At 34.9% G+C, this 27,933-nt stretch overlaps 4 protein-coding genes across 7 annotated transcripts; 2 read left to right on the forward strand and 2 right to left on the reverse strand.

Moving 5' to 3' along the window:
* The first annotated feature begins 266 nt into the window (after window positions 1-266).
* Window positions 267-5,171, forward strand: LOC105804702 (protein tesmin/TSO1-like CXC 2). Of its 2 annotated transcripts, none has more exons than XM_012637404.2 (11): window positions 267-444; window positions 1,043-1,206; window positions 1,277-2,027; window positions 2,311-2,395; window positions 2,484-2,634; window positions 2,712-2,786; window positions 3,283-3,463; window positions 3,773-3,868; window positions 3,946-4,012; window positions 4,197-4,335; window positions 4,534-5,171. In XM_012637404.2, exons 1-11 carry the CDS (start codon window positions 382-384, stop codon window positions 4,862-4,864), a joined length of 2,103 nt encoding a protein of 700 aa, XP_012492858.1. In that variant the 5' UTR covers window positions 267-381; the 3' UTR covers window positions 4,865-5,171. The 2 variants fall into 2 exon arrangements, with proteins under 2 accessions (XP_012492858.1, XP_012492860.1); XM_012637406.2 differs by having other exon boundaries at window positions 4,588-5,171.
* Window positions 5,172-10,240: 5,069 nt separating this feature from the next.
* On the reverse strand, window positions 10,241-14,113 carry LOC105804708 (uncharacterized). The gene is made up of 9 exons (XM_012637413.2): window positions 13,812-14,113; window positions 12,927-12,991; window positions 12,428-12,476; window positions 11,996-12,090; window positions 11,752-11,837; window positions 11,585-11,644; window positions 11,404-11,485; window positions 10,857-10,970; window positions 10,241-10,691 (listed from the first exon to the last, which is right to left on the reverse strand). Exons 1-9 carry the CDS (start codon window positions 13,996-13,998, stop codon window positions 10,527-10,529), a joined length of 903 nt encoding a protein of 300 aa, XP_012492867.1. The 5' UTR covers window positions 13,999-14,113; the 3' UTR covers window positions 10,241-10,526.
* Window positions 14,114-14,358: 245 nt separating this feature from the next.
* Window positions 14,359-20,319, forward strand: LOC105804700 (uncharacterized). The gene is made up of 20 exons (XM_012637402.2): window positions 14,359-14,599; window positions 14,970-15,048; window positions 15,146-15,334; window positions 15,470-15,678; window positions 15,844-15,916; window positions 15,994-16,050; window positions 16,593-16,672; window positions 16,754-16,816; window positions 16,914-17,001; window positions 17,104-17,206; window positions 17,323-17,426; window positions 17,542-17,615; window positions 18,102-18,166; window positions 18,320-18,495; window positions 18,979-19,046; window positions 19,156-19,216; window positions 19,290-19,327; window positions 19,428-19,496; window positions 19,594-19,945; window positions 20,077-20,319. Exons 1-20 carry the CDS (start codon window positions 14,385-14,387, stop codon window positions 20,104-20,106), a joined length of 2,193 nt encoding a protein of 730 aa, XP_012492856.1. The 5' UTR covers window positions 14,359-14,384; the 3' UTR covers window positions 20,107-20,319.
* A 1,050-nt stretch (window positions 20,320-21,369) lies between these two features.
* Window positions 21,370-27,253, reverse strand: LOC105804703 (serine/threonine-protein kinase Nek2). Of its 3 annotated transcripts, none has more exons than XM_012637407.2 (15): window positions 26,967-27,253; window positions 25,883-25,994; window positions 25,675-25,741; window positions 25,283-25,348; window positions 25,091-25,137; window positions 24,928-24,973; window positions 24,705-24,785; window positions 24,292-24,334; window positions 24,157-24,206; window positions 23,994-24,075; window positions 23,833-23,882; window positions 23,179-23,252; window positions 23,006-23,057; window positions 22,404-22,850; window positions 21,370-22,291 (listed from the first exon to the last, which is right to left on the reverse strand). In XM_012637407.2, exons 2-15 carry the CDS (start codon window positions 25,966-25,968, stop codon window positions 21,620-21,622), a joined length of 1,863 nt encoding a protein of 620 aa, XP_012492861.1. In that variant the 5' UTR covers window positions 25,969-25,994; window positions 26,967-27,253; the 3' UTR covers window positions 21,370-21,619. The 3 variants fall into 3 exon arrangements, with proteins under 3 accessions (XP_012492861.1, XP_012492862.1, XP_012492863.1); XM_012637408.2 differs by lacking the exon at window positions 26,967-27,253 and adding an exon at window positions 26,725-26,899; XM_012637409.2 differs by lacking the exons at window positions 25,675-25,741; window positions 25,883-25,994; window positions 26,967-27,253 and adding an exon at window positions 25,431-25,644.
* Between the last annotated feature and the right edge of the window lie 680 nt (window positions 27,254-27,933).

Consider the following 27,933-nt stretch of genomic DNA (forward strand, 5'->3'; position numbering starts at 1 on the left):
TGTTTTCCTGGTAAACAAACGGACCCTTAATGGACCGGATTTCATTAGAATAGGGCCGGATCAACTGTCTAAATCCAATATCTCAAAATTCCATCCCAAATCAGAAAAGGTCCATTTGATTACGGGCCTAACATAGGAGATGGACCGACCCAGCATCCCAAACCGAATAGGAAAATAGAATTACCATTTTGTTTTCCCGCCTTCCCGCTTCCTTAATCAAAAGTCTTATTATTATTATTATTATTTTTTGTTCTTTGGGTTTCACTTTCGACCAAATTCAAAGAAAAAGGCAAGGGAGCCTTTGACTGTCTCCGTAGGCTTTGAGCTCTAATCCTTGAAAAAGAGCAAAAGAGAGATGAAGATGTGGAGCCTTTGGTGAAAATGGATACACCACATAAAACCCAGATCACTCCGACTCCTACTTCTTCTCTTTCCAAATTTGAGGTTATTATTCTTTTTTCCTCTTTCAATTAAAAAAAAAGTTTTTAAGAATTTGGGTTTTTGTTAGTTATGTTTGCTCACCTAGGATTTCTGGGTTTTGGGCATTTCGGCTTTCAATAATTAGATGCTGAGTTGGGTTTTGCCTGTCAAGTTTAATGTGTTCTGCTCTTTTCGCTTTGAGTTACTTTTGTATGTTTTTGTCGGAATTGTTGATGGGTTTTGTGTTCAGACTACAGCGTGAATTTGTGTGTTTCCCGTGTCATGTTTGTGTTTAAGAGTGTAATGTAAATTTTTTACACAATAATAATTATGCTCATGGGGTTATATATAAGTTTTGACATGCTTATAATTTGTCTCATAGAGATTTGACATTGGAAATGTTGGTAATTTATACAACTACAGGTGAGCTGCAATACTTTCAAAATGTTGGGAATGTTGGTATTTCTTTAAATGATATAGAAGAGTTACTTTTTTCCCTAGTTTGGTTTAGATTGCTCTATCTTTAGCTTGGTTCTTTGTTTTCTTGTGTTCATGAGCATTTGCTGATCAGGTTATTAAGACTTACATGCTATGTTTTAAACATTGCTTTCTTCCTTTGCAGGATTCACCTGTCTTTAAGTACATTGATAGCCTTTCTCCTATTGAGCAAGCCAAGTCCAGTCAGACTGATAATTGTTTCAATTCATTAGCTTTTTTGTCCCCTTCATCTTTGTTTCCTTCCCCACAAATCAATTGCCATAGGGAATCTAGGTTTTCAGTTAAAAGGTAAAACTAAAATTTCTTATTGCTGTATTTAGTTCATGAGTTTAAGTGTCCTGAATGATATTGGTTTCAGGCATCATTTCTCGGCAGACTTAAACACTAGGGTCCTCCAGAGCAGTAATGAATCTAATGCAGGTCAGGAAGCTTCAAAAGCTGTTGAGCAATCTGGCTTGTACGATGAGCATCCAGGATGTCTCAGTAATGACAGTTCATCCAAAGGAATTAGCAGTGATCTGTTTGACAAGCAATCAGATTTAGCAGTTGAGTTGCCAGGAACCTCAAAATATGATTGTAGGAGTCCTGAAGATAACTTGGAGGCTTGTGATGCATTACTGAAAAAAACAAGTCTGGAAGTGGTGGAACAAGAGAGATCTCCTTTCCAACGCAGTAGGGATGAATGGAAAGAGCGGCAACGGTCATTTGAAAATGAAAGAGATTTGCGTAAAATACGTCGGATTAAGCCGAGCGAAGCAGCAGCAGGATGTGGCTGGGTGGCAGTTGTTTCTGATGTTGCTGATATGTTGACAGTGAATACATCTATCATTCACGAGAATAGTGATGGACAGGATCAGAGAACGGTAGACTCTGGGACAACCTCTTTTATATCAAATATCCCAGAGTTTTCGCTTGATAATGCAAATAATTTAGAAAATGCAGAATCCGGTGATCATCAAGGTTCTTGCAAACAAAATGAATTGGAAGAGTCAGTAACAGATCAGACATCTTGCATCCTGTCTACTTGTCTACCGGACAAACCAGTAGTTACTGATTCAAGTTTGAAGAAGGATGATAAGGGGGAGAAATGCAGCCAGTTGAGTCGCCAGGTAAAGTGAAAAAACTGTGCAAGTACATTTTTATGGCAGACTGCAATTTGAGATATAAGATTGACACGAAGCTACATATTAGTATTTAATCCTTTCTAGAAAATGAAAAGATAATAGCATATTCGAGCCATTTTTATGATATGCATACCTCATACGAGTTCCTTATATTGTACATTTGTCAATGCTTTTCTTTTTATGTGTCGTTTCTTAAAATTTACACTATTTTCCTGCTCAATGATTGGCTGTTTTTTATAATCACACTCTTATGTTCTTCTCTATGCAGCGTAGCATAAGACGGCGTTGTTTGGTGTTTGAGAAGTCACCTGGTTTCGGTTTGCACTTGAATTCTCTTCCAAACATCTTGAAAGGTGGTATTTCTTTTGTGAGCGGCTCTATCTTTTGAAAACAATTGATATGAACATTGGTCCTTGACATTTCCTAGTTTTCTGACTGCAGGCCAGAATCCCCCTAATAAATCAATTTTAAGCTCTATGAAAATGGGTGAGGTTCCTAGTGACAATGGAACTGCAGTTGCAGAAAATTCTTCTGAGGCTCCTGCATCTGTTGGTGGCGCTGATGCTGACCACAATACTCCTGAAAAGAAGAGGCATGTTAAGATTAATATGCTCTAAATTGGTATTCAAACACCATAATACAAACTGATTTCAGTTTAATACTGTGCAGGCAAAAGTTTGAACTTGTCGAGGAGAGTGCCTCATGCAAGCGCTGTAACTGTAAGAGATCAAAATGCTTGAAACTGTAAGTCTGTCATATTTATTTAAATCTGTATTTAGGGTCGGTGTGCATAATTTTGAAGTGTCTCACTGAGTCTATACCTATATTCAGTTAGTTCCTCTATTGTGATACTGAAGACCATTGGTCCTTTAATTACTCTGACTTAAAAGTAAAAAATCAGGTGAACCAACAGGTTGTAAATTGACTTCCTACATCTAAAAATATAAGATATTCAGGCCTAACTTTATAGTCATCACATTGGTTTGATTTCTACAATTGCTAAATGAATCAATTTCCAATAGCATGTTAGAATGAAATGTGATTTAATAATCATTTTAGCTTTTTTTAATCTATTTGTTAGATATGTATTTTTGGATTTGTCTTGGTTCTCCGCTGCCTAATTATTATTTATTTCTACTCATTGCATTCACTGTCATTGATTTCACTTTTTCTCATACTAGGGATTTAGCTGCTTTCAATATTGTCTACCTAGTTCTACTGACTATATCTTATGATACAGTTACTGCGACTGCTTTGCTGCTGGTCTCTACTGTATTGAGCCTTGTTCATGCTTAGATTGCTTCAATAAACCGATTCATGAAAAGATGGTTTTAGAGACTCGTAAACAGATTGAATCTCGCAATCCACAAGCATTTGCTCCCAAAGTGATTAGAAGCACAGACAGTGTTTTGGATTCCTGGGTTAGATTCTATATTTATGATTAAGCTTCATGATAACTAGAGTAGCATCAAAGCTCATTACTTATTTTGTCATTTGGCCTTTTTCTTTGTATATTTGAATAAGGCCAAATGAGGAAGGGGAATTGAACCTTGATCTTGATAGGTGGTTAACAATCACTTGGTTGTGCCGGTTCTAAGCTTGAACTCATCTGACATGGCTCATAATGTTGTGATGTTTTGGCTTTGATTACAATTTTTCCATATTTCAATAAGGGTGTCTTCTTTCGGCAATACCACTTTAATCACACAAAAATGGTGTTGCTCATTCAGGGTGAAAATAACAAAACTCCAGCTTCTGCCAGGCATAAAAGAGGATGCAATTGTAGAAAGTCAAGTTGCTTAAAGAAGTACTGTGAATGTTTTCAGGTTTGTCGGTTCAAAACATTGTATGTTAAATGTTCTTTTCACCAATCTGATATGGTTGTTTTCTTCTGTTAATACAGGCTGGTGTTGGATGCTCTCCCAGTTGTAGATGTGAAGGTTGTAAAAATAGTTTTGGTCGGAAGGATGGTGAGTCTTTCTGGTATTTTCTTGGTCGAATGTACAACATAGTGACTCGAACCAAGAATCATTTTTCTCCCCCTCTCGCTTGTAGTTCTTTTCACTTATCGGATTCCGGCATGTCTGACTCTAACATGGAGAGCACTTTTCACTTTTCTAGTATTCCCTAATGCTTCCTTTTTCTTTTCTCTAGGATGTGATGAATCTGGATCTGATGGGGAGGGCTTAGAGGCCTGTGAAAAGAATGCATCAGATAAAAACTCCCACGACATTGTAACCCATAAAAACGCTGAGGAGCATCAAGATCTTCCAGTAGCATCTAATATTTCCAGGTACTATTTCATCTTTTCTTAGATTGGTTAGGTTAGCCTTAAAGCTATCTTGTTTCAGACTTTTTGTTTTTCTTGATCTTTGTTTGACACTTGTTGTACCGGATATGAATATGAGGATATGATTTCATGCACCGATCATCCAACATGAGCTAGCCTTAAACCAGGACTCATTCAAGTGGTTAAGTCTATATTTTGCAGGCTGCCGTTAGCTTATAGTGGGAAGTTCACTGGATCTTTTCCTCATTCTATCAGGTCATCTTCTCAGTTGTGCAACACCCCAGAACATGGCTCATCAGAATCTTCCTTGTGTCAATCCAAGTTCAATTCAAATCTTCAGGCAATTCCAGAAGATGAAACTCCTAAGGTTCTGAAACATAAATGCTTACCACTTGTTCCGAAAACAAACTCCCCTCCCAACTCTAAGAGAGTTTCACCACCGCATCACGAGTGCAGTTCATCTACTGCACAACGTAGTAGGAAGTTGATACTGAAATCTATACCTTCATTTCCATCATTCTGTCCACCATGAAAGCTGTGACTTTCCTGAAGAACGCCTGTAAAAGCTATATTCTTCATGGTGCTTCTTGTTCTCCAGCAATGGGATTGAGGCATTTCCTTTCCATCTATCGTAACAATGTAGTTCCATAATCAGTAGTGCTGCTTATGACTGTTTATAAAGCAATATTCCCTGTATTTACCTCGTTTCCATAACTTGTAGGCTTGTAGCTGAACCATCTCAAGAATTTTATTGTTCCGAGTGTATAATACTTGCAATGTAATGTTGTTGAAATTTCATCCAAAAAATTTGATAACAAGGGATCAAATTAAGCCAGGAATTTATTGTTCGGTTCTTTGGAACCTGTCTTTATGTTACCGAGAAAAAAAACTTTGATGATCGCTTAATCTTCATCCTTTAGAAGGTCGGTCACAGGAACCTCAAACAGTCTATGCTTAAGTCCTTTGTGCCATTAAGTTCTTTGTAGCAGCTGTTTTGCCAATGTTTCTATCACTGAACATTGAAGCTGCCTTGATATCATACCAATAGCAATCCTTCTTTGCAGAAAATGTGATATTATGCTTAGATTAAAGGAGCAGAAGAATATATATGTACACATTATAAAAGCTATCCCGAATACATACCGTAGCTCAATTTAAGAATATAACTCATTGTTTTGGAGACACATTAGCAGTAAGATTAAAACTGATTAAAAAGAAAATGTTACGACTAAAAGATATGTGTTTCTATTTTTTTATAAATATTATAAATGTATATAATTTTTATTAACACGATAATAATTCATTTATGCGGATTTTATCAGACTTACATTTTATTTTTTGGTTTAATCTATAAATTGTTATTTAAACTATACTCTGTTTTAATATCGATACCTAATTTTTTTGTCTCAAGTGATACCTAAATTATACCCTCATACATTATTGGATTAATTTTTATTTTGTTAAATTTCATGATATCCTTATACCCTTACATGTAAATAAATATCTCGTTTCCATTTCTATGCGATATTGATAAATATCTAACATCTTATTAACTAACTAATTAGATTTTAAATCATTTAAATAAAATAATTTATAAAATTGTTCCTTAGAGATATATAAATATATATTTAATTCTATTCTAATGTTTGTGTGATAAAAGGAGCTAAATCTTGCTTACAATACAAGCTTACAACAAATACTACATTAAGTCCTATATTATTTACAAGATACATTAATGTCCATATGACACTAAGATATGGTACTTCATGACCAATGAGTCTTTGTCATTTTCATAAGGATAAAAGGGATCTTCATTTACATCTAGTGATTTTTGATGGAGAGGGGGAGGGGGCAGATGTTTGTAAATCCATCATCGCTTCATAGTTGACACGCTCTACTTCACCACCCGTCTCGTTTCATTATGAATGTATAATGTTAAAAACAACTACGGCACTACCACCTCCGTAGATGTTGGATGCATCCATCCTCCCTCACCTCATTGCACTTCAATTATTTTTTATCACTTACCTTTAATATTTTCAGTCTTTATAAATGCAAGTAAATATTTAAATATAATTTATAAAACAAAAATTAAACATAAAACATATAGTTTTTTCTATAACACATTATTACATTTTATCATTTTAATAATTATATATAAAATAAAATAATAATTTCATTTAGTGGAGTAAGGCGGGTGAGACAAGTAATCAATCAATTATTATAACTGCTTCATATCCATTGTTTAAAAAAAAATCGACACGCTCCACTCCATATACACTTTTCAAAAGAAAAAATCTACTCCATTTGAAGTAAATTGATTTGAAATCTATGATGATTTAAATTTTGCTATCTAGTTTAGATAAAATCATCGTAATAAAAATGAATTGATTCAAATCTATCAAACAATTTAAATTTTATCTCGTTTAGATAAAATCATCGTGATAATAAAAGTACAGGATAAAATACTTGCATATTAAATTAAATATTCCAAGAATCTTATTTAAGGGAGAATTTAAACCTAATTTTCTATCAAAGCACAAACACTTCAGTTGGTTAACCTACAATTACTAAGTCAAGGACACCGATAAATGAAACTAGGAGTTAAACCTAAGGTTTTTACTCCTAAAGACTTTTTATGGGTGTATCTATAGTGATTGGTAGTCACGTTGCTAGAATTTTTTTTGGTTGGAATTAAATTATATATTTTTAATGATAGTAAAAATGGAATTTTATCATTTTAATAGTTCATGTCTTTATCATTTTTAAAGGGTTAAATTAATTTTTTATTATTTTGAGGGGGCCAAAGTGTAATTTTTATTACTAATTTAAAATTTTATACATTATAAAAAAAACAAAAATTAAAAATTTACTAGTTTAAGGTGATCATGACTAGAGGTGCTCATGGGCCGGGCCCATAAAAAATTTTGGCCCGGGTCCTAGGCCCGGGCCCGACCCAAAATATGGGCCTAAGATTTTGCCCAGGCCCGGCCCGGGAAAAATTATAAGCCCGGGCCCGACCCGGCCAGGCCCATTTTTATTTTAAAAATTTTAAAAATTTTAAAAAATTAAAAAAAGTATTTTAAAAATATTTTTAAAATTAAAAAAATTAAAAAATATATTTTAAAAATATTTTAAAATTAAAAAAAATTAAAAAAAAGTATTTTAAAAATATTTTAAAATTTTTAAAAAAAATTTAAAAAAGTATGTAAAAAATATTTGAAAAATAAAAAAAATAAATATATTTATTAAATCGGGCCTCCACTACACTCCACCAAGGTGTGGTGCATAAGTCGATGATTAAACACCTTAATTTGTTGCTAAAAATGAAGATATTATTACCCCTAATTTCTCTACATCTCTCAACTCGCCCTAGGAAATGAAAAAAAATCAACAGTAATGGTTAGAATGTGTAGTGCAGTTGTGTTGATTTCTTGTCACATTGACTCATTCGTCTTGATGTTGTACTTAATCCCTTAACATCCTAGACTTCACATCCGATCAAAGTAAGCATTAAGGTTAAAAGAACTATAGGACAAGGTTGAGCACTAAGCTTTCTTTTGGTTAAGGAAATTCATTAGTTCATTCAAAAGAAAATGCCTAAACTTAAATTAAGATGTTACAAATAATGGCATAAAGAGTCAAATGTATAAGGGTATAAAAGTTTGGGCTTATAAAAAAAATCTTTAAATATTAATCTAAAATAAGATGTCAAATTTAAATTTATTTTACAATAAGTGTTGAGTGGAATGATAAAATATATTGCACTTTTAACGAAAGATCGCTTGTCCAAACCTTGAAAATGACATTGTAAGGAGGGACAACTACAAACTCCGAACATGAACCATAAAATGAAGATGAAAAATACTAAAAACAAGGGCAAATGGTCATCCAACTATGCTCGTGTTCTTGTTTTGGTCACCTAACTTAAAAATTTTTCAATTTAGGCATTACTGTTTGACTTTGTTCTTATTTTGGTCATCCGCCGTTAAATTGATAATGGTCTAATTGGTATAATAGCACATTTAGTCCTCAATACTTACATATTCTATCAATTTGATCTGAATTCTAAATAATTCAATAACTTTAATCCTTCACATTTAAAAATTCTATTAATTTGATCCTCAAATTTTCTAACCAAAGCTTTTAATATTTAAAATAAAGGCATTTCACATCTATAAATTTGTAAAACACACACACACAAAAAAAAACTTCTCCAACAAAACAAATGTATTCTTTGATAATCCATTTCAATTACACTCAAGTGACAAAGATTGAGGATGATCTCAAGGTAGTAATTCCTTTGTTGGAATTTCTAATCTATACACCTTAATATAGGCTGGTTTTTTACTAGAATAGGTTGAATGAGAATTTAGGTCTTAAAGTGTTGTTTATTATGTTAGGTTCGTGTTGCTGAGTATAACAATGTGCACATGCCACTTAATGTCATAAATCGAAAGCAAAGTGGAAAGTGTGACTACTGCTTCACTTGATTGTTGCATATGCCAAAATTTTTTGTTTTTAATAACTAATTTGTTTCTACTAGAGGTGATCATGGGCCGGGTCGGCCCCAAATAAAATTTTAGGCCCGTTTTCTAGGCCCAGGCCCGGCCGACCTGAAATATGGGTCTAAAAATTTGTCTAAGCCCGGCCCGACCCATATTAAATTTTACAACACCAAAATAGCATAAAAAAACCTAAATATATATATTTGATTAAAAAGTTAAAAAGTATATTTGTTTAAAAATAAAAAATATATTTAATATATATTTTAGGCCGGGCCCGGGCAAAAAAAGTTTTACCCGAGGCCCGACCCTTTTTCTAAACGGCCCCGTTTTTTTCCCAAACCCATATTTCGAGCCTATATTTTTACCCGAACCTTCTCATTTTTTGGGCGGGCCGGGCCGGGTAGCCCAACCCATGATCACCTCTAGTTTCTGCCTAGTTTTAACTTGGTTGTTCATGATCTATCTAATCTAGTGAAGTTGGAGGATACCATTACTTTGGAACACCTAATGTTATTGGAGAAGTTTCTTTTTTTTCTTTCCTTTTTTTTGGGGGTTTGACAAATTTAAAGATGTGGAATGCCTCTGTATTAAAAGCTAAAAGCTTTGGTCAAGAAGTTTGAGGATCAAATTAATAGAATTTAGGTATTAAAGTATTGTTTATTATGTTAGGTCTTAAAGTATTGTTAATTATGTTAGTTTCGTGTTGCTAAGTATAACAATGTGCGCCGGCCACTTAATGCCATAAATCGAAAGCAAAGTGGAAAGTGTGACTACTACTTCACTTGATTGTTTCTGCCTAGTTTTAGCTTGGTTGTTCGTGATTTATCTAATCTAGTGAAGCAGGAGGATACCATTACTTTGGAACACCTAATTTTATTGGAGAAGTTTTTTTTTTTTCTTTTTTTGAGTTTGACAAATTTATAGATCTGGAATGCCTCAGTATTAAAAGCTAAAAGCTTTGGTTAAGAAGTTTGAGAAAGAATGGCATAAAGCACCTATTTGTTTATAATATGTTTTGTGATGCTTGGGATAGAATTAAACCCTTTTTTCTGCCTTTTTTCTAATGGATTAGTATCATGTAACTTTGGTTCTCATTTGTGTTTATAGGTGGTGAAGAATTCATTGGAAATAGTATTTTTAACTAAACAAATTTCACTATAAAACCCTTTATTCTAGTTTTTTTCCTTGAAAAGACACATATTCTGAAAAATAAAATAATAATGGAAGAATATAATCATTCAAGAAAAACATTTTTTCAAAAATGAACATAATTGTGTCTAAGCACCTTTCCTATACAAATTTCGTACTAGAATGCGAATGTACCAAAAATGAAATTGTGAGGAAGATAGAAGAATCATCTCATAAGTTTCCTAGTTTTTTTTTAATGGGAATATCCTGAATAATACATCAAGAACTCAAGGAGGGTGGAAACTTTATATCATAAATTAGTCTTGTTTTGATAGCAGTGTACTGAATAATCCATCAAGACCTCTCAAAATAGATGACAAGAATGGCAAAATAAAGTGGAAAGCACACATGAATGGCAACTTGTAACTTGAATTCATCGAAGACTAAGACATTTTGAAATCTTTAGAACCGGAAATTATCTTCAAGTTCAACACCTTTTTCTATTCTAGAGTATGGGGCAATAATTCAAGTGTTAAATCGATGTCATCAGTGTTAAGACTAAATTTTCAAACTTCTTAAAGCAGAAGTAAGCAAACCGAGCTTGTCTGCGGCTCTTTGCTTGTATTCTTTCTCTAACACTTTTGCTGCCAAAGACTGGAGCTCTGGACTCTCCTTGTCTTCCTTGCTCCTTCCTTTTGAAAGCCGAGCTATGGCCGAGGTGCACTGAACAAGATGATTAAGTTTCATGTTAGAAAGATAAAATCTGACATAAGACGAGTGAGTGCGAAACCATTTTTTAATAAGATTTTGGTAATTATAAGGATAAAAGCCAATGCATGTCTATATAAATAGTAATGCAGACTCTTAAGCGAGAGAGAAGGAACTTACCAAGCAAATTCCGAGAAGTGCTCGGGTGTTCTTACCCCCCGTCAAATCAATAGTGGATGCATAATATTTCTTGGCAGTTTGAAGGTTTTCTAGTCCACCGAGTGTGTAGAGTACCTGTTGGTGAAAGGAATAATCATCAAAAACAATTCCGAGGAAAGCTAAAAGAGTTCCAGCTAGAAGTCTTTATGTTAAACCAATGTAAGATGGAAAGTATTATCTTTGCAAAGATTGACATCTAGTTACATCCATCGAGAAGTTACCTCCTTGTTTAGTCGGGAACCATTGTTGTTCTATAGTGAATCATGGTCCTTACATTATTCTTGCATATAGGCAACGACTATGGAAGTGGTTTTTTGTTTAACGGTCTTTAAATTTTTGCACTATCTTAATTACTATGGAACTAGTCCTGGGTTAGGTGGATTAATTATGAAAGAGAAGAAACCAAATGAAGAGTATTTGCAACAAGATGTAGAATGTTATTCTCTAGAGAACTTGGAATTCAAGAAACCACTGATGAAATTGCATCCTCGAATCAATATACACTTACATCAGCATAGGTCAAATGATATAATGGAACTGTAGGATGAGACAAAAGAAGCTCCTCATAGCAGAATGCTGCTTGCTTGTACCTGATTTATAAACAAAAGCAAAAAGGTTTAAGTTATTGCTACGTTATGAATTGATGAAGTAAAAGGAGATAATATTGAGTTATGTAAATTAGCACTCACATTTGTAGGGAGAGATATATATCTGCAAGTTCTCTCCAAGCATCATGATCAGCCATAAATCTAGCAAAGAAAAAGGGAAATTGGCTGATATTGAATTAAACATAACCCAAAAAGGACAGACACAAAGATCTATGACTGTAAAGAGAATTTTTTCTGAGATATCTTACATCTCAAGATATTTATTAAGCCATTCAATAGCCACTGAAATATTTCCTTGAGCTTTTGCCATGGCTACTCTCCTCTTATGTATTACCTGCATGAGAATAGAATATGTTATCATCGATTCTTTTTGTTCTATAAAAGAAACAGTCCAGAATATTTCTTAACAAAAAAGAACACCATTAAATTTCACAGTTTTGGGGGACGAGAGGAGAGAGAGAAAGGGGGGGAGGGGATGGCTGCAGAATTTACTTGATCAAGTGGATTGTCCTCTAAAAGGCTTGAGTAAGCTTTTTCTGCCTCAGCCCAGGATCCCTTTGCTTCAAGCAACATGCAATCCAGCCTGCCTGTAGACCACAACAAAATGAAACCACTATTTCATAAAATGATAGAACAAAGGAACACAATCATCAGCAACACATCCTTTTGGATCCAAAAGAATCGAAACTGATTCAAGAACAAATTTGTCCATCCTTATCCACACCATAATGCGATTGGTAGAACATTGGCCAAGATATTCAGAAGAAGCTTAATGTAAGAAGCATCAACTATCAAAGGGTAGGCCACGAATGTAGGATTCACAAAAGACTTAACAGCAAGATATTACAGACACACACGCCTGCACATTTTTAGTCACACAAACATAAAACATAGAACATATATTTCATCTTCATATATGCTTACCAACCCTTTTGCTCTCCGGAAATTTCTTGTGCAAAACCTTTATGCAATCCTGCAGTTTTAAATTGCACGAATTTACGTCAGGCAACTTTATAAGCCTACTATCAACTAGTACCTAGAGTATCTAAGCTACTCCACACTGCAGTCTATAGAACAGTACAAGAAACTAACAACAAGCATAACAATTGATGTCAGCAAACCCTAAAGCAACATTAATGAAACAAGAGTTGCACCATATTGAACACGCAACAGGGAAAGCCAAAATTTTCTAACTAATGCCTCAACAAAGAAAGAGATATCCAAGTAATAAGTACCACCTTAAAGAACTATTAGCATCCTCAAAAGAGAAACTATAAGAACAATGAGAGTAGTCAACCCAGTGGGACTGATACAAATTAAATAGGTAAAAGAAATAGAATATTCTTTCACATAAATGGAAATCTCCATATAAAAAATAAAATATTAAAATCAATCAAAAATGGAAAAAAAAAAAAGATTGTACCTTTGCAACATCGAGACATTGGCAATCCATAGCAGCAATAGCTAGCTGCTCATATAGAGTCCATTCTGTATTAAGATAAGCAGTTGTTAATTATAAACGTTCACAAACGTGCCTGATAAATTAATAGAAGCAACAATTTGGTCATAAGCAGACATCTAATCTTAAACAGACAACAATTTGGTCTAAACGCACCACTTAAAATCACATTCTGACAGATCAAAGGGTAACTGTTCCCAAGTGCCTACTGTTCTAGACTACAAAGTGAAATCCAATACCAAAATAAGTCTCGAATGATGCAATAGAACACGAGAAAATGTATAAAACTAAGATAACATCTCATATCTAACTTAGGATATATAACAAATGAAATGTCTAGAACTATAAAGTGCTACAAACTGTGCTTCATCAGGTACTCCTATCTTCTTCTGATTACTTCTCAAAATCTCAGTTGAAAAATCAAAATATTGAAAACTTAACCTGAGTTCCTAACCAACTAATTCTTATTCTAATACATACAAATTCAAATCAAGCTTGACACATTGAAATCTATACAAAGCTAGTAATACCACCTCAAAGTTCTCATCACACCCAATTTAAGTAAAATCTTCGATTTTTTTAAAACAGAAGTATAAAACCATAAAGCTTCAAACTTTGAATTCAAGTAAATGAATAACAGGGTAGCAAACAGTAAAGCTTCAATTTGTGAAATTCAAGCAAAACTCTAGTTAGCAAATAAACAAAGAACACAAAGCTCTAATACCAAATCAAATCTAATTACAAACAAAACCGATAAAAGAACTCAAAATTCAAACCAAACACTTTGAAATCATCCAATTCAAGCAAAACCCAATTTCAAAAATCAATCAAAGCTAGAAAAAAAAAAACCTTCAGGGCCAAGAGCAGATCGTTTTTTGGGGTCGTTTAAGATCGATAAGCCATACTTCAAGACTTTCTCTGAACGCCTAACTTTGAGCTTCCTGACAAGGCAAAGATACTCCCAAGCACCTCCTCCTCCATTGTCTACCTGGTTTTCAAGCCTGTTCAATTGGGTCTCCTCTGTTTTACTCACCATCTCTCTCTCTCTCAATGCAGGCGTTTTTCTTTTTCTTTTGCTCTGTTTTTGGTTTCTCTCTCTACTCTGGCTAGTGGCCTGTGTTTTGGATCTCTATAATGGGTCAACTCGTTTTTGCTTTTTGGAGCACTTTGTTTTTGTTGTCTTTGGTTACACTTCCAACTCCCTCATCATTGCCATTGTTGAAAGCCAATGGGCTTCATCACTGTTGCTCTTTTTCCTTTATTCTTTTTTCAATTTTCATCAAATCTATTTCTTGGTGTAATACCCAAACCATACAAATGGACTTAAAAGGCCCAAAATAAAGCAAGAAGGAAAAACCCCATCAAAGCAACAAAACGCATCGTATTACAGGATACCAGTAAACCCTGGGAAACCAGAAGAAGATGTGGCGTTGTGGTGTCTCAAGTCTAAAACCCAACTGTTACTTCCACTGCAAACGGAACTACTTGTCACTTTCGAAATCAAACTTGACAAAACACCCAATCACGAAATACTCAAATTATTCAAGTCTAACAATGACGACCATCACCGAATCCGATGTGGGAATCCTCTGTTTCATCTCAAACCTTCCTGGTTTTCGTGGCATCCTCAAACAAAGGTCAAGGGTCACTCCTTTTTTTTTTTGTTTTGATTTCTTTTAAACTTATCCTTTATGACCAAGTTTTGTGCTTTTTTTTGCAAATACCCTTATATTTAATTTGTTTATTTTCACATGCATGCTTGGCTATATGTTTGTTTGATTAAGATGGTGGAATCAGAGGTTTAGTCTTAGCTTCACTCAAGCCTGCGTTTTGGCAGTTGTGTCTTTGTGCGTATAATGAGGTTCTTTGTATTTAAAAGGAATGGAGAAATTTTGGAATGAGGAAAATTGCAAGTTTTGAGAGTGATTTTCTTTATTATGAATTGGTTATAATTGCAATTGGCGACGGAAAATTTTGTTATTTGATTGCTTTGAATTTTTTGTGTAGATATTCTGATTTCATTGTGAATGAAGTAGACACTGAGGGAAATGTTGTTCATTTGACCTCTTTAGATGCCCCTCCAGAGGTAATCTGACTCATTCCATTTTTTTCAAAAAATTATTTTTTGTACATTTAATATATTATAATCTTTTTCTTTTCGGACATGTTCTCGGGCTTTTCAGGAAGGTGAAACAAAAATATCTGATCAACTTAACAAAAATTATGCATCTGAAATTGAAAAATTCAGATCACTTGCCTGCGAAATTGATGTCGATCAGTTAGAAGCTTTCATTAACCAAATTACTTCAGGCAGTGAAGAAGATATCTCTCCCATTGTTCTGTCTCCAGATTCTGATAAATCTCATCGAACGGTAAGCTTTACATTCTTTTTCAATTTGTTTATCCTTAATCATTCTGTACCTTTAGCGTGTAGGGTGTTAGTCTATTACAAAGAGGGAATCAAACTAACTAGAAGAACCTTCTCATTTTGTTTTTGACATTTTCAGGCAATGCATAATTTCTTTAAGGAGAATCTTAGATTTCTAGTCACTGACACTGTTGATGGACCTGATTCTTCCTCAAAATGCATCCGCGTGAGGTTAAATTCTGGGAATAAGAACAAGGGAAGAAATTCGAATAAAAGGAAGAGAGGTGATAGGCCCTATGATAGTAGAGGTTCAAGCCACTGGCCAGCGCATCTTGGCAATTTTCTTAGGTAGCATGTTGCACTCCTACAATAATTTGATGCCTCTTAAAATAATAGGAGAAAAAACCCATGTCTAGCTTTCACCTTTCTGTATTCAATTGCTTATCAATGCCATGAAGTGTCTATTGCACTTGAACTACATTAGAAGGTGCTATCATTTATGTTAATATTCAGGTTCCATCTTTTCAAGGAGAATAAAGATACACAGGAAGCCTTAGGATTAATAGGAAAGATGCTTGGCATTCAGGTATGATAAATGATTTATATAAATCCTGTGGTTACCTATTCAACGGGAACCTTTGTCATTAATCTTTTGTTTGACAGCCAAGGTCTTTTGGTTTTGCGGGTACAAAAGATAAGAGGTCAGTTTCCACTCAAAGGGTAAGTTGCTCCTTTTTCTGCTGCTTTCATTCTAAATTAATTGGTGTTTTGGTTAACTTTGGGAGATTACTTGCTCTACCTTGCATTGTGTAGATGTAGTGTTAATTCTTTTCTGAACTAATTTTTGCAAAAGCTAGTCTTTAGCATCTTGAAGAAACTGATGGGTGGATGTCACTTTCAGAAATTTTATGAGGTACTAAGAAAAATGAAATTGCTACTAGAAGAACTGGGATATGCCAAAGATGCCATTAGGGGACACTTCTGTTCATTATGGTTCTTGCAGTTCTACCTCTAAACTCTTTTAGTAGTTATCCATTTCACGGGTATAGAGTTGTAAGCAATGGAACACTGCTGCCTGATTAATGGCTTGTCACTCTGTCTTCAATCTAAATGCCACAGGCACTTTCACTGTGTGTGGAAAATGGATGGTCTGGTTGCTATTTTATATTTTCATAATCATGAGCACTTCTATGTATATCTGGTTTTTATCTTCTTCTGCAAAAGGGATCATGTTTAAGTGGTGCAGTCTTTTGGGCTTCCAGGTAACTGTTTTCAAGCAGTATGCAAGTAGATTAGCTGCCCTCAATGACAGGTTGATTGGTATTAAGGTGGGAGACTTCTGGTAAGGTTAATGGATATAACATTCTATTCCCTTTAAGGTATTGTGTTATGAACCATTATTTATAGTGTGATTATCATCCAGCTATGTCAAGGATGACCTCCTCCTTGGGCAGCTTTTAGGAAACCGATTCACCATTGTATTACGGTGAGAGTTTCCCACATGTGAATTCTGTTTAACATCCATCAGTGCTACTTCCTTCTTCCCATATCCCATCACTCATTGAACTCATTTATCTCCTTAGAGGAGTTGTTGCAGATTCTGAAGATACTATTCAAGCATCTGCAGAGTCCTTGGGGAGGCATGGCTTCATCAACTATTTTGGCTTACAAGTATTTCCTTAATCATTCTCTCTCCTCTCCCACCCTCTCTTCCCCCCTTTCCTGCTTTCTTCTTTCTTTTATGTTCTTTTTGAAACCTTCATAATTTTTCAGCGTTTTGGAAGTGGTTCTATTCCAACTCACCACATTGGTGCCACATTACTGCGAGGCGAATGGAAAGCTGCTGCAAGCACTATTCTTGATCCAAGAGAAGGGGATATCCTTTATTTTCACTTCCTTTTGGAAAATGTTACTTTTTATATGCTAGACTGGTCTGCATTCAGCTTGGAGAAATAATTATCTCTTGTTTTCTTGACTTGAATCTCTAAATACAAAGAAATATCATAAGCAAGGCAAGGGAATATTATAAACAAACTGGTGACATAGATGGTACTCTCAAGCAATTACCTCGCCATTTAGTTGCAGAAAGGGCTATGGTAAGCTCCCAGTTTTGTCACTCCTCCAAGGCTTTGATATCCGTTGTATTGATTTTCTTTTGTGTATGTTTCATAGTTAAAAAGAATTTTGTCCCCTTTTTCCATTCTCATACAGTTGCAATGTTTGAAGAAAAGTCCTGGGAATTACTTGCAAGCCCTGAAAGCTATACCTAGGACGTTGAGAATGATGTAAGTGCTTGATGTGTCAGAAAGCCAGGAATATAATTTTTCTTAATTCTAAAACAGTTACTGAATTTGGATTCTTGAACTGCAGAACTATATCTATTTTCTTGGAAGCATGTTTAGTATGGGAGTTTACTGTTTATATGTGCATGCTATTTAATCACTAATGTCCAGTTTACTTCAGTAGCTTGATTTTTTACCCATAGAGTGCTTGCTTACCCTTGCATTTCATTCATGTCAATGCATGAGTTAGTTAGTTGAGTTGAATACCTTATCCTAATTGATTGATTGATGTTGGGACTTGGAAATTATGTTAAGGTAGTTATTGAGATATTTAGAATCATTTTCTATTTCTCAAGAGTTGTATGAGAGAGATCCTCCTCATAGTAACCTCTCTTTGTCTTTCTCTCATACACAAGTACTAATTGACCCAACAGGGATTCAAGAGAAGATTGATATTGAATCTTAGATTATATCTGTTTTACTGATCAGGTATGTACATAGTTACCAAAGCTATCTGTGGAACCATGCAGCAAGTGTGAGAGTGCAAAAATATGGTATGCAATTTTGTTTTTATGATCCTTTTGTTTTGGTCAGTTAAGGGGTGGGGGGATTCCTTTTACACACTTAGGTTTAATATTTGTCATAGCTATATTAGAAATTTTGAGGTTACCTGATATAACAATGTTCTGTTATCCCACCATATTCAGGAAGCAGTGAAGTTGTGTTGGGAGACTTGGTATATAGCAAAGGAGATGATGCGGAAAAAACAGAAGTTGTACCACCTGAACATGAAGATAATAGCTTAGAAGATGCTTATGATTGTGGTCAATTAGATGAAATATCCGGAAAAGATCTTCCGCTAGAGAAAAATAATCTTGTTAAGGTCAGTTGTCATATTTTTCATTTAAAGCATTTTAAAGTTTTTGAATTGTAAACTCAGGATTTTGTGGGAAATTTTAGAGAAATGATTGAGAAGACTTCAATTCATTACCATAGATGATAATCTCTTTCCTAATTTTTATTTGGTGGCAAGAGTAAGTGTGACAGATGTTCAGATTTTGGTGCCATTAGTTAACCATCTGCTGTATATTTATGTTACATGAATTGGGATGTGATTGTTGGATAGGGGCATGTGAACATGGTGGTTGTGTTCAATGTTTTGAAGAATTTTCATATATTTGGAGGGTCTTTGGAGAGCCATATATCATATGTCATTCCCATATCTGGATATGCAATGGACATGAGTGTAGGACATGAAAACTTCGAGAAAAACAAAGAGTCGGAGCAATATAGTTGTATATTCACTTAGCATCAATCTTTTTAACCTAGATTCAAAGAATTTAAGATGTCTTCTTCTTTCTCTCAGGTCATAACTGCATCAGATATCAGTACTGGAAATTATAATATTGAGGATGTTGTCCTTCCTATGCCCGGGTAAGGGAATATTGAACGAGTCATAGCAAATTTTACATTGCTCATATCTTATTCATAATGAACTGTTATTTTTTGCTTTCCTAACAATGTTATGATGTTTCTGTGACAGCTCTAGAATAATTTATCCAATGAATGAGGTTGCTGATGTTTATCATGACATGGCAAAGAAGGTCTGCTGTCTTTCTTAACATATATTAAATACAGACTTTTTTTGGTTCTAAACATTTTTGTTTAATTCATCAGGATGGCATCAGCTTGACAGAGAGTGTCCATAATATCAAGTACATCTTCGTAATTGAAACCATCTCTGATTCTCTGTATTTTCCCAAGAATTTTCTTCCCATAGCCATCTCCCTCTTCATTGTTTTTTTCCCCTTGCAGGGAATTTTCAATAACCAGCATGACTGGAAGCTACAGGCGTGTTTTTCAGAAGCCAATAGATTTTCGATGGTATGGTCTGCTTTTCCTATCATTTTCTTAGGACTGTTATTATTTTAGGTGACTAGAAAACATTGTAGACTGAGTACCATCATCTATGTTGTTTCAGGGATTTGCTTTCGTATACAGATGGAAATTTAGCATTGTCGGAGACAGATATAGACAAAATTGCCAAAACGAAACCTGTGAACCCAGTCAAAGAAGAGAATCCAACCAATGGAACTGAAGGCGAAGAGCCATTCAATCATCTGGAACAATTAGAGAGCTTTGAGGATGAGAAAAAGTTCTCAACCGATGATAATGAGGTGGAGGTTTCTAGAGAAGCCGAGCATCCACAAGTTCATTCTCCACCTGACTTGAATTCTCTGGAACCTCAGAAAGCTCTCAAATTGGCCTTCACACTTCCTGCTTCTTGTTATGCCACAATGGCCATACGAGAGCTTCTCAAGACATCCACTTCTGTATGCACTTTGCCTAAGTGTTTCTTTTGTTTGTCAATTCTGAGTCATAGGATTGAGAATTTATTTCCAGAACCATCTCAAAGCATACCTCAATGCAAAATATCTTACTTTAATCTTTGTTGCATTTGCAGGTTGCATTCCACAAGACACTTAACCAATAAACATGTCGCCACTCGTATAGTTTATGAGACTAGGATCAACCCGCCATGTATCTTGAATCAGGAACAAGAAAACAAGGTTTACTCCCATACACTGGTCCTCGTATGTGTGTACATGTAAGGTACATGAGACAAACTTTACCCTATTTGCCAATTAGCAAATTCTTTTGTGCACTGGTATTTATAATTTTATAGTTGAAAGGACATGTATCTGCATCACTCGGCTTACTGTTTTGACTTCACAATACTCTAGTCATATGTTTAAAACACCTTGTTGGATTAGAGTAGGGGTGAACTTGAGCTGAGTTAGGCTTGGCTGGAAATCAAGGTTTGAAGCTCGGCTGAAGCTCAATTTGAGATAAAAATTGAACTGTTTGAACTCGCTCAATTAAGCTTGTTTACCTTGTTAAGATTTGCTTTGATAAAGAAAGGGTAGCCGCTGCTAAGATTCAAAATTTCGAAACCCAGATTTTTTGGATGCCATCTATTAAGGGTGGTTGGTTAAGGCAAGTGAACTAAGCTTTGGGGTTCATTTTTATAGGATGATTAAATCATTTGCTTCTGCCTTGGAAGGTTTTGTGATAAAGGTTCATGTTCAGGTGGTCCCAAATATTTGTCTTTGGTACTAAGCGACCATCAAACGGGGAAAAGTATCTGATCTGGTTCCATGTGATGTATTTGTTACTTTGAGTGAAATACTTTCTAACAGGAAGCTTTGTTATTACGTGATTATCTTAAAGACGTCAAAACCTTTACCTGAAAAGGGAAAACAGAAACTTTCCATCCGGTCGAAGAAGTTATTCGATGCTTAAGATTTGTGCTTATTTTCAGATCATATAAAGCATTGAGCAAGCATTCAAAGGCATGCAAATAGGTGGTTCGAGTAGACGTGGTAATATCATGCTATTATGTAACTTGAAAATTAAATATAAAAAAACGTAACATAAAATACTGGAGACGAAAAAGAAAGACAAATGCATGAATATCTCAAAGTCAATACAAATCAAATTATTAATCCCTTCGTTCAAAAAAAAAATTACCTATACACGTTGTTAGGAACAGTGAGGATGTACTGGTTGGTTAGCCTCTCGGGGTTCTTACTACCACAAAAGAATTGTTCTCATATTGGTTAAAATCCCCGGTCATATTTTGAAACAAGATTATGGCTTCCTAAGAAAAGTTAAGGCATCCCATTTCCCTGATTAATAGTTTTGAATGAACATGTTGTATCAGTCAGGATTGAGGAAATTAAACAAAAAGTCAATAGGTAGACAATAAGTCCATAATCTATTCGAACCTCATTATCCATATCCGAGAAAACTATGAAACTTGATGCACAAGGGGGAAGAACAACTAGAACCTAGAACTAACAATTAGCATTTGTTTGAAAACAAAATGCCCTACCACTAAGGTTCTATTGACTGGAATGTTGCCTAAGATCGGATAGGCTGAACTCTAAAAAATTGGTACAGATTACAGCTACGGATATGATACAAACGGTGGAGGTTCATCGGTGTTAATCCTCTGGCTTCACAGTGTTCTCCTTAAAACTCTTAGTCAGCCAGATTGCAGTTTCCCTAGGGGAGACCTTTCCGGGTCCAAATGGCTTGAGTAGCACACCAAGCTCATCATACCTCTCTTGCTGCAGCAATCTTGCACTAAATTCGAGCAATCCTTCCAATGCCTCAGCACGCTGCTGGAATGATGAGGGGTCAAACCTTCGTCTTCGTGTATCTGATGAGGTGCAGCTAGATGCCCCAGCAGTTGCGTTTTGATCAGAGGAGTTAGTTAGAGCATCTCCATCTACCTGAAACGTGCTGCGTTGAATTCCCTGCCATTCATCATCATAATTGAGCTTGGTAGACGTTTGATCACATATTTGAACCGTACATTTGTCTTTTGTGATTGATAGATCAACAAATTGTGGCGAAGCAGAGAAGCCCTTTGCAGATTTTGATGATGGCTTTTCTATGGGGAAGAAAGCATCTTCATATGAGGCTAACGGGAATTCAGCTATCTTATCAATTTGAGGAGCATTGACTGAAACATCTGGTGATTGTATGAGGTGAAGAATACCAGCATTAGATCTACAAGGAGATTCTCGAACTGTGTTTCTTGTTGGCAGCGGCAAAGAAGCTCTTCGAGTTGCAGGGAGAGGTTTTTTAACAGGTGTGCGCGAAAAATGAAACTGTAAACACAATGCAGTGAACATTAAAACCCCGGATTTTGAAACAAGAAACTGTTATAACTAGCGGTCTCTATGAATGTGTTGCACAAGAGAGGAGCTTTATAAAATTTACCGAGTCCCGTTTCTTCAAAGGCTCTGTCTTTCTCTTGGGAGTTGCTGAAGCTTTTGTCAGAGAACGTCTTGTAGTCTTGGTGGCACTTGAAACTTTCGAAGCAACTGGCTTGCAAATGACAGTTCCTTCTTCGCTGCTATCAATAGAAAAATTTTCTGACTTCCTATTTGAAAAACCCGGTGTATCCTGATGTATTCCTTTGGTAGAGCAAACAGAATCTTGTTCAGCTCCAGATATGCTAGGATTCAAAGTCCTATCATTACTGAAGGATCGACGCTTCTCCCTGTAAACAGAGAAGTGGGCATCTACAGGATCCGAAAATCTAGTTTTCTTTATATTTGTTTCAGGCCAAAGCACAGGTAAAGTATTCCTTCTAGGATTATTAATTTTAAGATGAACTTTAACAACATAAGACTGAAGGTGTGGATGCCTAAGCAGTTCTTCAGCCTGTCAAAATCGAATATGTATCGCGGTTGAGAGGAAATATAGTCAAAACCAAAAAGATTCCTGGAACCATTTATATAACAAGTTGCATTCAAATTCGTAAATATGTTTTTCATACATATATTGGAAGGCATAGAATAGAGGAGAGTTATACATACACTTGGCCTAAGTTCAGGATTCTTGCGCAGCATGCTTTTAACAAGGCTACGGCTGAAAAGAAAATCAAGGTGACAATTAGACCAACATAATTCATCATTTGAAAATCAACATGCTTGTAAGTGAAACTCACAAGGCAAAAGCCAGTTATCATAGAAGGAAAAATGAGGCTTACAAGGCACCGGAATATTTTGTCGGAAGCGGAGCAACTATCGATTTATTGATCTTGTTTATCAAAGCTTGCATATCCTGCTCGAGAGATTTAAGATTATTCGAAAAGGAAAATAAAACACAGGAACATGATTGGTAAACAACGGAATTCTGAAATGAAGAAGTGCCTACTAACGTCTGAGCATCAATTATTACCTAACAGAATACACTCATTAGAGGGATGCAGTGGCATTTTCATATTCACCAACGGAAATGAGTTGCAATAAAAAATTACATCGAAATACCACAACAAATACATACAACAAATGCTACATGCAGTTTATCTTAGCTGGCCTAGAATTCCTCTTGAAACTGTAACAGTGACAAGCATGCTCGAGAGATGTAAACAAACAACTCGAAACATTTCAAACTTTATGCTAATAAGGCGGCCCTGTAAACATTTGGAATTGATACAATACAAGACCATTTTTATGCTATTGGAACCCTCTTATTTCATCATCTGAAGCATGTATACACATGATATTTCATAAAGACTATGCGCAAAAGTCAAAGCCGTATATTTTCAGAATCCTTGTCTAAGAAAGTCCTAAGTAGACTAACATAAAAGACGTATATGCAACAAGCCGCAAATAGTTACAAAAAGGGTAAAAGAACTCACGAATGCTTTAAATGCAGGCTTGAGAGAAGTCATTTCATATATACAGCACCCTGGAAAACATATTTTCAAGTCATATAAGCACAGAGATAAAAAAAATGTTGAAGACCAATTGAGACTGACCGACACAGCACAATTGCATTGTCTGCTGCAAGCGTGTTTACCTAATGACCAGATATCAGACTTAGAACCATAAGGTATATCAGCCAGAAGCTCAGGACACATGTAGCTTGGAGTTCCAACAACCTCAAAAAAACACGAAAGTATACTCCCTAATCAAGAAATGCATTAAATTCTCGAAGGTTAGTTAATTCATATATTACTTACAGAGGATGCAAGATCATCCGAAGTCAAAATTTTGGCGAGTCCAAAATCACCTGCACCAGCATAGTAACATGTTTGTTAGGAGAAATTGTAATCCCTTTCAAAGGACTTATGTGAAAAAACAATAAAACCACTCACCAAGACGTATGTCCTGATCTTTTGTTAAAAAGATGTTTGAACACTGAAAAAAAGAAAAAGAAGATATAAATAGAAGTGACTTGGGGCAACAGCTCGAATCATTGCAAATGATATGGTTGCCTGCAAAGCAGGCTGTCCAATAAGGCAGCCCTGTAAACATTTTGATACGTCATGAGACCATTATTATGTTATCGGGACCTCTTGCTTCACCATCTAAAGCAAGTATACACACTATTTGTACAGACCATGTGCAATGATCAAATCTGTATATTTTTGGAATCCTTGTCTAGAAATATCATAAGCATTGATGAACTGTGATTGTTAGCTGGTGTTTCATTTCTATTATTAAATTTGGTTTAGCAATAAATAAATATAAAACACCACCGGCAAGAGCATAACAGTATGTCACTAACCTTGACATCACGATGAAGAATGTGATTCAAGTGCAAATAGTCAAGAGCCATCAGGAGCTGAACAAGCCATTTGCACAGTTTCTGGACATGAACGTTCAGAGTTATGATTGTTCAATGAATAAAAGTTGTCCAAGAGATGAAAAATAACAATAAAGTTCAACACGAGGGATCTGGAATCGAGTAACAAAAGAACTGAAGTAAAAAGCATGGGAATAAACAAAACCTCTTCTGAGAAAAGCATGCCATTTGCTTTCTTTATGGCTTCAGCCCTGTTTTATACAAAAAATCTTATCATGATTTGCTAAGTTCTCACAAGGTTCTTCACGTTACAAAAATAAATGCACTACCATCTCATAATCTCAGTATCAGCAAGAAATTGAACTTACATGTCTCCACCTTCACAATAACCTATAATAATGCATACATAGCAACCCTGAAACAAAGACATATGTGAACCCGTGTTAGGCCGTGAATCACCAGGAAGGCTCTGATATTAAGGTCATGACAATCATGACATATAACTGAAAAGTATATGGGAATAGTGGAAAAAGGACAAGAATAGAGGCTTATCCAGATACCTTTTCCACCCAGGAATCTTTGTACTCCACAATAAATGGATTTCGGATCTTAGAAATAAGCTCCATCTACATGAACAAATTGAATTGTTAGACTATGGAACCATTTATGCTAAGTTTGTACCAATGAAACAAGATGTAGGGCAGCAACCTTGGACAACAGCTTTGTCCTTCAACATTTTAATTATATATAAAGCAACCCCAAGCCAACTTTTCTTTTTCTTTTTTCTTTTTCGCTGTAATGTTTGCCCCAGTGAAATACATAACAAAATCTTGTGTCCTCGGTTAGTACAAAAGGGTTCAGGCAGAGTTCCAGTGGAACAGAGTTATGTAAAATATAAAAATCATACAAGGAATAAAAAAGACCTATGAATACTTTATAAAAAGTTACAAACCTCTTGATGTGCAGATCGTCGAGACCTATCAGTCTGGCGGGCAAGACGAATCTTTTTCAGCACATACCTTATTGACAATTAGAAATGAGGGAGGATAAGTCCATTGTCAAAAGGTGAATCAAATAACCATGTCTAATTCTTCTTCTTCTCATATATTTCATATGTAAGAAAGTTAAAGGACGGCCAAGTGCCATACTAGCAATCTTACTTCTTCTTTTCATGCTTATGCCTCACTAGAAGAGCTGAACCAAAAGCTCCCTTTCCTATTTGCTCTAATACCTCATATTGCTCCATGTTAAAGATGTATTTGACTTCCTTTTCTGGTTTTCACCAAGTAATAAAGTCAGGGCAATCAATATTCATGAATCATTCACAAAACGTAGAGATGCAAAAGAATATACAGTAATGTCTAACAAACGGAAGATGTACTATCTGTCCAGATGTTAAAATTATGAGCAAAGAATCTCTGTAAATTATAAGACAAAAGCATCATTGAAAGAACCAAACTTCACCATACCACAATTTATGATTAAAATGTAAATCAAAATTGAACATATTATAACACTAAAAAAGTTGGAGTGCCCTTTGCACAAGAATACAGGTAGAAAGAGAGCTAATCTAAAATATGTTAGGAGCAATTGTAAGACAACAACGTTGAAAAAAGCTTAAAATACATCAATTTCATGTCAGCATCTTGTACAAAAGCCTTGTTTTAGGCACCATCAAGCTAAATTATTTAGTCCAATCCTGAATGGTAGCTCAGCACAGAAGCCATTTTCATTTGCATTAAGCTTAATTGGCTGATGTGAGCTTTCTAAGAAAACATCAAAAGCAGTTGAACAGGAAAAAAAGATGAAGAGAACAGTGGGAAAAAAAGAAAGAAAGGAGGTATCTGAGTGAAGTAGAAGTGATAATTTATGCACCACAAAGTTATCAGCTTAAAATCAAGATTTTATTCACTTAGAAAAAACAAAACAAAATAAAAATAAAAACTGCAATAACAGCCTAAGAAAGAACCAAAAATCAGTAACCAAGTCAGAGATAATGCACATTATAAGTAATCTTCCTCCCAGCTTAACAGCACCCAGGATAAATAAAATAAAGGAATAACAATTGCAATCCCTCATCAAGAAGCCAACTTTCTTGATAAAAAAAAATCAAGAAAGCACAGAGCTTGGAAAAGGGAAAATGCAGCTTTTATGCATGAGGGGGAAAAAGCCCAATGAACAATAAAGAAAGAAGAAGAAAGGAAATCTACAGATTCAGGGAAAAAAGAGGACTGTTCAATGTACCTGAGTGTAGTAGTGATAAAGGGTGTGGAAGTTGTTGATCCAAAGAGATCACAAGGTGAATGTGGACTTACACATTTGAGCAAAAGATAAAAAAAAAAAAAAAACAAAGATACTACTGCTTACAATACAAGGAAAGAGGAGAAGAATAACAACAACAAGGAGGAGGAGAAGAAGAAGAAGCAAAGGAAGCTGCGGCCTGTTGCAGCTGTTTTTCCATTGGGTTGTTTTTAGTTTCAAGGAAGAAAATGACAAACTTGGTAAGAGAGAGATTGGAAGAGTAGATTGGACCACAATATAATGGAGTAATATATTAAAAAAAAAAAACTGGAACAGTTTTTAAGGAAATGAAAAAAGAGAAAACAGTGTTGGATACTGAGATTAGCTTATATAGATTTAGTTAATAATGGTAGACAGGGATTTGTTTTGTGAATTATGAAGAGTGGAGGAGTTCATAGTTTCTGTTGAACTTTTTAAAAACACTAGATATAATTTGCTAGAGAAAACAAACAAAGTGGGAACAAAGTTTATGATTAAGACTGCTTTGGAATGAGATTAGAATAAAATATGGCTTTGGTGAATATAATTTGTTATTTTGTTTCTCAGCATCATTTAATCAATTTAGACATAGAGATGTTCTTTTATGAAAGAAGACATGAGAGATTTATAAGGTAACATTATTTGAGTATTCAATAACTTCAATCATAAAATATTTTATTTGCTCAATAGCATTTCCTATTTTAATCATTAATTTTAATTTTATTATGCATCTAAAATTTATATATTTAAAATATATGTTTAACATGCAATAAATAATGAAATGTATGATTTGAAACTAATTATTAATAATATATGAAATATATACGATATTAAAATAAATTTTTTAGATTAAATTGTAAATAAAATAGAATTTAAACATATGAATACATCGATTAAATTACTAAAAGAATACAATTATTTGTCAAGTTAA

This window comes from Gossypium raimondii, chromosome 11, assembly GCF_025698545.1.
Source record: "Gossypium raimondii isolate GPD5lz chromosome 11, ASM2569854v1, whole genome shotgun sequence".
Taxonomy (NCBI): Eukaryota; Viridiplantae; Streptophyta; class Magnoliopsida; order Malvales; family Malvaceae; genus Gossypium; species Gossypium raimondii.